The 11,052-nt window shown below is 54.7% G+C and overlaps 1 protein-coding gene across 1 annotated transcript in view; it reads right to left on the bottom strand.

The window, feature by feature from the left end:
• The window catches only part of FLT4 (fms related tyrosine kinase 4), a 46,436-nt gene extending 38,336 nt beyond the window's left edge, over positions 1-8,100 (bottom strand). Inside the window, exon 1 of the mRNA XM_019535210.1 lies at positions 8,006-8,100. Coding sequence (XP_019390755.1) covers positions 8,006-8,082 — 77 coding nt within the window. The 5' untranslated portion in view covers positions 8,083-8,100. The remainder of the gene's footprint in view (positions 1-8,005) is intronic.
• Between the last annotated feature and the right edge of the window lie 2,952 nt (positions 8,101-11,052).

Consider the following 11,052-nt stretch of genomic DNA (forward strand, 5'->3'; position numbering starts at 1 on the left):
TTGAGGAAGCCCCCAGGGCTGGCCTGCCGCCTTCCAGGGATGTCCAGGAAAACTCACGGCATCGAGCACACGTGTGCCCCCGACGAACAGAGCCTGGGGTTTCCAGGCAGACACACATCTGTGCAAACACGTGCTCACATGCACTCTGACAGCTGGACACACTTACTGAAAACGCAGCGCTGATGGATTCTTCGCAGAAGGTTTCTCGCAGCAAACTTGGAGCCCCTTCCACAAAAATGCCTCGTCTGCACTTTCAGATGCTTTGGCAAGCGTAGCTAACCCCCAAAGCCCCATGCCTCTAGCTGGAGTGGTTGGGCTGGAAGTCCTTGTGCTGGGAGAGCCTCTTTCACTGGGCAAACTGGTTGCAGCTGTACTGGTAAAGGCACACTTTGCTGGTACAAGCCATTAGGCGGGTTGCCAGGACAGCAAGTACTTGAGGTGTGTGCGCCCGAAAGCTTGCAGAAAAATATATATGTTTTTGCAAATTCTTAGTTGGTCTAATAAAAGGTATCATCTCTGAACCAAGAGTTCGAGAGTTTTGCATTTCTTTTGGTCTCAGACCAACACGGCTACCAAATAAATCCCTGAAACGTAGAACTGGGGCCAGTTTAGCTGGCGCTGGGAGAGGATAGTGAAGAGGAAATGAGACAAGAGGGCACAATGAAAGAGCACCTGAGATTGTACGGGATGGGATTCCTGTGTGCAGTGCTGGAGATGAAGCCATGCTTTCCTCTCTGCATTTGTCCTCAGCAAAGGATTTTCCTTCCTGCACAGACCCTGCCTTGCAGGGGAGGCTGGATGGAGCTCCCTTCCAGACAGGGCCTTTAATTAGCTACAGAGGCCCCTGGGGACTGATTTAATTGCCCTCTCTCACCTGCTCCAGCCTTCACAGAGGTCCCAGCCCTGCCGATATGTGGACCAGCATTAAGTAGGGCACGGTGAGAGATTAACCAGTTCAGAGAGGGATACGCTTTCATAGATGACAAGCTATTTTATCTGAGGCCATCATCTGTTGTCAGGGTTTGTAATGGTTAATGCAAACCACAGGTTTGGAAGAGATGCTCAGGGCATAAGGCAATCTCTATCTTGGAGAGGCTTAAGGGGGAGGAGGAAATGACCTTACATCTGCTCCTGCAGGGCTGTTAAACCGTCATCCGAATCAATCAACGCCAGGCATAGTTGGAGATAGGATACGGGGTTGGGTGGACCTCAGGGCCGGTCCATCCAGCAACTCCTACATCGCCCTGCTTTCCGCAGCAGTGCAGCCTGCTCGGGGTAGGACTCGGGAGCGGGTTGCCTTCTCCACTGATCAGACTCAAGAATGAGGATGCCTGTTTGCTTACAAAGACGCTTTGTCGACTCCGGTCCGGAGTCCGTCTCGAGCATAAGCCAAGCGAGGGCTACGCTGCCTCGCCTGTGGAGCGCAGGAAGCAGGAGGCACGTCAAGAAGGAGCTGGTGCAGCTTCCACGGCGGGGGGTGCTGGCTGGGAAGAGAGTGCAGCCAAGGGACGTGCAGATCCAACACGTTGGCCGAGCAGTCTCCTACGGGATGCGATGGGTTTGCTCTGAAGCACTTACAGCTGCCCACTTCTGGGAACCTTTGCCTGGGGCGTGGGAGGACGAGTGGGGGCAGGTGGAGCTCCCGTGATGGACAGTCCAGCTGCTGCCCTTGTCCAGTCATCCCGGGCCCTTTACTGCTCCGGTATCGCCAGCTACAGACTGAATTGTGCCTTCAGTGACACCTCTCCTTCAGTGGTGCTGCACAGGTGTAAATGCCCGGGCTCTGTGTGTCGGCCTCAAGATGCCTGCTGGTGCCTGAGATGGGACGGAAACCATGCCTTGCTCAGCCCTAGCAAGCTAACACCGAAAATGTCTGCTCATGGCTCACGTGAGCAAATGTGACTGAATGGGGAGTGGGGAGGGGCTGTTTTTATACTGAGAACAAGGTGCTTGCAGTCTTGGATGGAGCACGAGCATAGTTTCACTAGGATGCAACGTGCCAGAGTTGGGGACTCCGGGTTAGATTCAATCCCGTCTCTTAGTTATGCAGGAGTGCTATGTTTTAAAACATGCATTTGGCTTTTTAAGTTGAAACCAGAAACAAATGGTAAACTCTCTTCCCCTCACCAGACTCGGACCCCTCTTCCCAGCGAGTCTGCTCACGCTCTCTCTGCAGATCCTGTTCCTCAAAAGCCCAGGGCAACAGGATTGGTAGCAGGATGGCTGTGCTTATTAGCAATATCTCAAGGTTTTAAGGCCCAGACTACATTATAGGGCCTCAAAGCCTCTCGCATTTGTTCAGGCATTCCTGGTGCTGTGTACGGAGCAGAATAATGCTGGGAGTCTCCAGAGTTTCCGCTGTTTGTTTACCACATGGGATTTTCATCCCTTCTCAAACCCACTGTTTTATTAACCATCAAGGCTAGCAGCGGTTGAGTGATGAGTATATACACATGTACCCAAGCAGGGCCAATACAAACAGACCTGCTGACCGGTCCTGGGTAGTGCTAAAGGCATGCATTCCTGCATCACGTGACACTGGATTGAATTCGGAGCTGGGGAGAGGCGTGATGTGTGGGCACATGCATGTGGGGGCAGACCGAGGTGGGAGTGACGTCGGGTCAGGCTCGTTTCGAATCGCCTCTGTGTTTGTGTTTGGACCGCTGTGCTTTGGAAGAGGCCCGGGGAGCAGTTTCTGGACAGCTCCCTCCCTCCTGCCCTTCCCCGGCAGCGCTCTGCTTCATTATGCTGCTCCAGCCGGGGCCCATCTGCCAGCTCTTGTGACTGCTCCTCTCTGCTGAGAGGTAGGAGAAAGGCAGTGCTGGTGCCAGCTAGGAACAGATGCCGCACAGACTTCTCTGCAGCTGCATACATGAATAGCCCAAGTCTTCTCCAAAAGGATGCTCTTCAAGGGAGACAGGCCACTGACAGCTCTCTTCTTCCCGGCCCAGCGCTCTCCACCTCCCCACGCGCAGACAGACGGGGCAAAAGCTTCAGTGGGCTTGCGAGCCGATCTCATGGAAGGAGACCGTCTAACTCGGGGGGGGACTTAGAGGAGCCGAGCAGGGGTTTGCTGCATCTGCCGCACAAGAGCGCAGTCCTGTCTCTTCCCCATGCTCCCTGAGAGCTGCCACGGGGGCATGGCTGTGCCCTTCTGTTCCTACAGCTCCACAATAGCTGCTTGCTTCCTTGTCACCCTGAGCTGGGAGGGGGCCAGGGACAAACTTTCCTTCTGCCAGTGGAATATTTGGGCAGCCACAGGCAGCCCCCAAGCAGCAATGTGAGCTCATCGCCCCGCGGCGAACCGCAATGCTCTCTGCCCTTTCCCGGGCGTCAAGGCCAGCCCCGGTGCACCCGAGTGCGCGACACCTGAATGGGGACGCGTTAGGCAGGCAAGCAGTGGGGTGAGCGCGGCGCCCGGTGCACTTCTTCCCTCCGGGGCTCCCTGTTGCTGTGCAAGCAGCTCTGGTGGGCTCTGCGCCAGTATTCATGAGACGGAAAGGCACAAAGTCTCCGCTTCCCCTCTGGCATGGGCTGCGGAGGGCATGAATACAGAGATTCATCCCGATAGTCCTTCCTTCCTTCTTAGGACTCAAACTAATAAAAGATGCACTGTGTGCACGGACATCACCCTCTTGGCCCTTGGCTGTTATATGCTTTGACTCAGTCATTTTGGTCTGTTCGCGGTCAGCCCGAGTGCCCAGGGCTGATCTGTAATTCTGGAAAGGAGAGGGAGTATTTTTATATGGGGCCCAGCCTGGTCTGTGCAAGGGAACAAAAGCCAGTGGGTTTGCAGAGGGAGCCTAGCTCTCCGCCTAAATGCTGTTTAACAGGCTTGGACTAATGGGGCCGGAGGCAGATGCCAGCAGCAGGCAGAGAGCATGGTTTGCGGGGTGACAACGAGGACAAGCAAAGACCACGTGCAGCTTGACTCCCAGAAGGAGCCGTCAGACACAAATCATCCCCCTGCCCCACCCTGGCACTCTTCCCTCGCCTCCTCTGCCCTTGGCGGCCTGGATGCTTGTGTATTTTGCTGCCATAACCCTTCCTCGCCCATTAACGTGAGCCGTGTCCTGTCAGGGTGGTCTGTGGTCTAGGGGGGAGACTTGGAGACAGCTGGGCCTAATTAAAAATGCATGAACCCGTAAGAATGAAAAGCAAATTCAAGTGATGGAGTGGCTGGGGGTGGTGGAGGGGAGGATGACTCCGTAGCTGCCTTCTCAGCAAAATGATCTCCTCAAGATGCTAGAGAAACACGGGCGCGAGAGGCCAGGAAGGCCCAGGAGGGAGCATCTGAATCCGGTCTTCACTGGGACCTGTGCAGCTGTGGAGGATCTGTGCAAGGCCACAGCCCCCAGGACTTCCACGAGCCGATCGCCGCTCGGGCACCAGAAGGACCCCAGTGGGGAACACAGCTTAATGGGAGCATAGCCTTCACAAACCTGTCCTTTATATGCCTTCTTTGGCCCAGTCTTCACAGGCAAGGGCAGCTCCCAGACTACTGCACCGGGCACCACATTTTGGGGAGGAGGGGAGCAGCCAACAGCGGTGAAAGAACAGGTCAGGGACTATTTAGAAAAGCTGGACGTGTACAAGACCATGGGGCTGGATGGGATGCACCCAAGGGTGCTGAGGGAGTTGGCTGATGAAACTGCAGAGCCATCGGCCATCGTCTTTGAAAACTCATGGCAATCAGGAGAGGTCCCGGACGACTGGAAAAGGACAATCATAGTGTCCATATTCAAGAAAAAGGAGGACCCAGGGAACTACAGACCAGTCAGCCTCAACTTAGTCCCTGGAAAATCCTGGAGCAGATCCTCCAGGGATCGATTTCTAAGCACTTGGAGGAGAAAAGAGTGATCAGGAGCAGTTGGCATGGATTCAGCGGGGGCAAGTCATGCCTGACCAACCTGACTGCCTTCTGCAACAAGGTGACTGTTCTGTGGATGCGGGGAGACCGGTGGATGTGGTGGGCCTTGATTTTAGCAGGGCTTTTGATATGGTCTCCCACACGATTCTTGCAGGCAAGATAAGAGAGTATGAGCTAGATGAATGGACTGTAGAGTGGTTAGAAAACTGGTTGGAACATCGGGCTCAGAGGGTAGTAATCAATGCTCGATGTCTAGTTGGCAGCCGGTATCACGTGGAGTGCCCCAGGGGTCGGTCCTGGGGCTGGTTTTGTTCAATGTCTTCATTAACGACCCGGAAGATGGCAGAGCGCACCCTCAGCAAGTCTGCAGATGACACCGAGCTGGGGGGAGTAGTAGATACACTGGAGGGCAGGGCTGGGATTCAGAGTGACCTCAGCCAACTGGAGGGTTGGGCCAAAGGGAATCTCCTGAGGTTCAACAAGGACAAGTGTAAGGTCCAGCACTGAGGCCTGAACAATCCTCTGCACTGGTGCAGGCTGGGGGGGACGGGCTGGGCAGCAGCTCTGCAGAAAAGGACCTGGGTGTGACAGGGGACAAGAAGCTGAACAGGAGCCGGCAGCGTGCCCTCGTTGCCAAGAAAGCTAATGGGATCCTGGGCTGCACTGGCGGTGCCAGCAGATCGAGGGCAGTGACCCTTCCCCTCTATTCAGCACTGTTGAGGCCACATCTGGAGTCCTGTGTCCAGTTCTGGGCCCCCACTGCAGAAAGGATGTGGACACATTGGAGAGAGTCCAGTGGAGGGCAATGAAAATGGTTCAGGGGCTGGGGCACATGACTGGTGAGGGAAGGCTGAGCGAACTGGGCTCATTTAGTCTAGAGAAAAGGAGACTGAGGGGGATTGAATAGCAGCCTTCAGCTCCCTGCAGGGGGCTCGAAAGAGGATGGAGCTGGGCTGGTCTCAGTGGGGGCGGATGACAGGACAAGGAACAAAGGTCATAAGTTGCAGCAAGGGAGGTTTAAGATAGATATGAGGAAACATTTTCCCATTAGGAGGGTAGTAAAACACTGGAACAGGTGACCCAGAGAGGTGGTGGGGTCTCCCTCCTTGGAGGTTTTTAAGACCCAGGTAGACAAAGCCCTGGCTGGGATGATGTAGGTGGGACTGGTCCTGCTTTGAGCAGGGGGTTGGACTAGATGTGACCTCCCGAGGTCCCTCCAACCCTTGTTTTCTATGACTCTAAGGCACAGGGACCACCCCCACCCTGCTCTATTTGCAGGGACCCCAGTGAGCTTTGGCTGGGCCTGCATCCCACTGAAAGCCTGGAAGCGTAGGCCAGCATTACTCCTGGTTTGCCCTGCCAGGACACGGCTCGCACGAATGGGCACCTCTGGTGTTTGCAGGATACAAAGAGAGGCTTTTGCTCATTGTGCTTGGTCTGCAAACAAGACCCTTTTCTGCTCTGCATGGCTTTCTTCCGTGTACACGGATGCATACAGAGCGTATAGCTAAGGATGCAATGTTAGCGTAACGGCTATTTCCTGTCCCAGTGTGGGGAGCTTAAGAGAAGGGCTTTGCACTCCACAGTGAACAGGGAGGAATATGCATAGAGCAAGGCCTGGGGTGCTCACTGCAAGGGACTGTTTGTGTGTGCCCACCTGTCTCTGACCCTCATTTGTCCTCCGTGCCCAACAATGACCCGTAGGCACCGCATGGGTCTGGCCTTTCCCTGCCCTGCCTTCATGTAGGAATACCTGTCTTTCATGCCACCTACAGAACGGCTCCCAGACCTGACATGGGCAGCTATTCAGATGCAGATGAAGGGAGGAGAGCTCTTCTCCTGCTGCATGTGGGGGTTAAAGGGTGTCAGGACCCCTAGCACTGCCTACAAGCCAAGATGCAACTGGAGGTGCCAGCCAGCATCCTTTCAGAGTGCAAAACAGTGCAGCAGGGGCTGGCACAGCTGGTGCAGCTCATGCATGTACCCCACTGTTGACAGCCAGTGCTGCCCAGGTCAGCCATGCACACTGCACCCACCTGGGACATGCAGCTTGGGCTTGCAGTTTGTTGCTCCAGGCTGCTCTGCCAATGCAGGAGGCCTCCTCATGCCCACTGGCGGCAGTCTTCCTAACTTGGGGAACAGTGCTGGCTGGAGAGCCCCAGAGAAAGGCCTCCCATTGAGGCCGTGCGCAGCACGGGCACCAGCAGCACAGTGCAAGCCTCTCCCAGCACTCCCACTGCTCCCAAGCCCATTCACTGCTTTGCTGAGAAAGGATCCGCACAGATACTGAAATCTCTGGGATGTGATTAAAAGCCCTTTGGGAATGAAACGGAGGCCAATGCAACTATTTCTTTCCTCCACCACCAAGGTCCAAATGAGTCTGGGAGAGAACGTGGCCCCAAAACGCCTAAGAGAACTGGAGATGGAGCCCTGTCTACAGCTGTCCTTTAACACCTTCCACCTGCTCCTGAAGCCCAGGACACTTGCAGGCAAGAAGGGAGCAGTCAGTAGTGATGAGCTGGATATCGCTAAGTGAGCTTGGGACAAGACAAGTGCATGGCCCTATACCCAGGTCTGGCACAAATGCTTCAGTGCCATGTATAATGCTGAAATTATAGTGCACACCTCCCCGGGCACCTGCCTGCACAATCCTGCCATGGGCTACTTCATGCTCTTGAAGCGATTTCCCTGATTCAGCAGCACAGGCACGTCCAGCCAGAGACCAGCTCCCTCCCATGTGTGTGAGGACAATGCAAGGCATCGAATATCTGCTTATGGGAAATACCAAGGACCATCTCCATCACAGCCAACAGACGCAGCTTTAGCCTCCTGCTCTCCACATCCCAGAACCACCAAATAGCAGGCAGGCTTGGCTCAGTGCAAAGCCAGAACTAGACTGGCAGGGAGCACAGGACCAACGCTAGGGCCATGCTAGACGTATTGAAGGGCTGTCACATGCACAAGGAGGGGGAGGAGGGTAAAGGCAATGCTTTCTTTCAGAGACCGGCGAGGGACTGGATGCGATAACAAGCCATGTGGAAGTCCTCATTGCCGGGCGTGCTCGGAGTCCAAAGAGCAGACCACCAGGAGCCGGCAAGGGCACCCAGAGCAAAGCCGCTGTCACGGGTCTCTTACCTGCAGGTAACAGCCAGTGTGTCCTTGGCGTTTATGACGTGCTCCTCCTCGGTGATGCTAAGAGTGGGTGGGCTCATGGAATAGCTGCTCACCAAATCTGCAGAGAAAAGGGAAAGAGAAAGAGAAATGCAGTTGCTCTGCTGTGCTTTGGTCTGCCGTCAAAAGCCAGCCCGTGGCAGGAGAGATGCCGTAAAAGAGCAGCAGGGTCCTGCTGCCCTGGACTGATTTATTGCTAACTCACTGGGGCAAGCACAAATCCTCAGGCTCTCCCTTCTCTAGAAGGCATCAGCTCCCCAGCAAAGGTAGCTCAGCCTCAGGGACAGATTGGTCCTGAAGGAAGGAGCTGCAGGAGCACACAAAACCTCGGGAGCCGGCTTTGGGCTAGCTTGCACGGAGCTCCACCTTGGACCCCCCTTTATTAATAGCTGAGAGTCCAGGAGAGGGCTCATCTTGGACGAAGTTGGGTGCAACCCCATCTGCATACAGATCCCCAGCTTAAAAACTCCTGCCTTTGTACCGCAGAAGGCTAGGAAATTCTTTCCCCGCGAGGCCGTCATTGAGCATACACGTGCTGAGTAGTTTGCAGCGGACTCTCTCGAAGAAGGACGATGTTGTCTGGGAGGGGGCTGAACCTCCAGGAATTTAAACAGGCCCCTCTCCACGGCTGCGGGGCACGGATTCCAGGAGAGGACGTCCGCAGCATTGCAGAAAATCACGGGCACATCTGCTTTTAAGCAGACTAACGCAAGATCATTGATTTATTCTTCACATCGGCACCATCAGTGGACTGCGCCAGGGGCAAACGTCTTGAGGTGTCACTGAGACAGCAAAATAAGTAACCACTGACCTGCACCAAGCCGGTGTCACCCATTCTCCTTATTTCCTGGCCAGCCGCATGATCTTAGGGGTCTATCTTTAAACTCAAGCTCCTGGAAACGTGCTAATTGAGAAAGGGAAGTTTCTAGCCCTTCTGATTGCAAAGAAAAGCCTGAAGATATGACCAAGTAGATGCTAGAAGCCCGCTCAACATTTGTTTTGAAAGTCTCTCGGTTTTTGACTCTTATGAACGGCAATGAAACTAAGGTCTTAGCTGATGGAAAGCCAACTGGGCTTTATTCCTGGGCTGGTGGCTTTGTTTCTGGGTTTGACAGCAACGTCCCAGAGCTGCGCGGCCCACGGTCTGGCAGAGAACCAAACACCAGAGCATCTGATGAAACGAGACTCCCTGCGGACGGAGCCGCGATCTGGAGACGGAGGCGAGAAGCATCCCGGCCCCGAGCAGACAGGGCCAGCCCCCCGTGGCCGGCCACGGGACGTGCAGGGAAACATCCACCGCCGTCAAATAACGCCGCTCTGCACAGATGGCCTTGTGGGGCTTTTTTTATTTTAATTGTTTTCCATTTCCTTCCCACCCAGAAGTCATTCTGAGCACAGTCATATGACTGGCTGTGCCCATGGAAACTGGCCCAGCGCTAGTCTATCGCGGACTGACGCAGCGGCCGTCAATCCCCCTCTTCCCCTTCCTGCGCTACGATGATCGAGGCTGGCTCAGATGTTCCCCGGACTGGCTCGGGGAGGAGATGATTTGCCATGATTGTGGCGCGGCACTGGGCGACGTCATGGCCAAATGCCGCGCGTCCATCTCCGCCCCTTCGTCCGGCATGCCCTTTATGCACAGAAAGCCTCCCCCAGTCACCGTGCTACCAGGCTCGCCCCTGCCAAGAGCCCGTATGCAAGGATTCGACAACAGGAATCCGGTGCAATTAAGCAAGCCGATCCCCGTCTCGCACTCCCACCCAGACTTCTCAGCGTCTGCCCTGCCCCGCTTCAACCTTAGGCTTTCCATGGCAGGGCCGGTCTGCCTTTTATGCCGTGCTGAGCTGAGCACGCCGTCAGCCCTTGACAAATACTTCTGCAGACAACAGAAATTTGGGAGAGGAACAAAAAAGAAAGAGAAAGAGTGAGGGATAGATAAGGAAGGATAAGAAAAAGGCAAAGAGGGGAACAGGCAAGCAGGCTTTGCAAACTGGTGTCTCCCCCCACACCTGCCCTAGAGCGTGCCAATGGACCGCCAGTGCCTGGGCAAGCCCGGAGGGGCACAAGCTCACCCCGAGCACAGGAGGATACAGAAAGGTGTAGCTGAAAGACAGCAGAGAGTGGAGGGAAGCGGAAGAGGGAGAGAGAGCGGGAGACAAGCAGAGGTGCGGACAGAAGGGGTGAAGCGCTCCCTCTCCCCGTGGCCATCACTTAAACAACAATTTGTTAAGGGAGAGAAAGGGAGAGATGCTTTGGATGTCAGACAACAAATGTAGCCCGTGGTTGTGACAATAAATTAAAGCATTTTTAGTGAAATCCCTGAAAAAATAGAACAACGGGTATTGGAACAAAAGAAATCCAGGTCCTCTGCCACAGGGCCGGGCTGGACTCGAATCTGTGTCTCCTGTTACTGCTGCACAGGGCGATGCTGCCCAGACACTGCTTCCCAGAATGGCCAGGTCTATCTCGCTCAAACTTTGTGCTACTCTTGGGTCTACATCTAGGGACAATCTCTGCCACAGAATAGGAGGCGCTCACTGCATTGTGGCCCACATACAAGATAAACCCCCAGAGCCCAAAAAGCCCTGGTCAGATGTGGTTCGTACTTATGGACTCTCTAGGAAGTTTCCCTCTTTGTCTGGTCCGGGTGAACTTCTCAATATTTTCCACCTGAATGCAGTGAACATGTAAGTGCCAGCCTAGCCGCTCTAGATTAAGCCAGCTACCGTGCAGGCGAGTCCTTTGTGCAGTTCTGCAAGCAATGCCCGTGCATAAAAGTCTTCCCACCAAGCCAACAGACTACTCGTCTAAACATGCAGGTGTGCCTGAAGGATCAGAGCCCACATTTCTCTGTACGACTCTGGCAAAATACCTGCCCTACAGGACTGCCGGAGCTCAGGTAGGCAGTTCAGTTCAGACCGTCGGCACCTTGGATATTCCCGACAGATCCCAGCACAACTTGAAGAACACAGCTCAGTCCAGGCCCCAAATCCCTCTGCTCTTCCAGTCGC

This window comes from Crocodylus porosus, unplaced genomic scaffold (assembly GCF_001723895.1).
Source record: "Crocodylus porosus isolate Cpor-Errol unplaced genomic scaffold, CroPor_comp1, whole genome shotgun sequence".
Classification (NCBI taxonomy): domain Eukaryota; kingdom Metazoa; phylum Chordata; order Crocodylia; family Crocodylidae; genus Crocodylus; species Crocodylus porosus.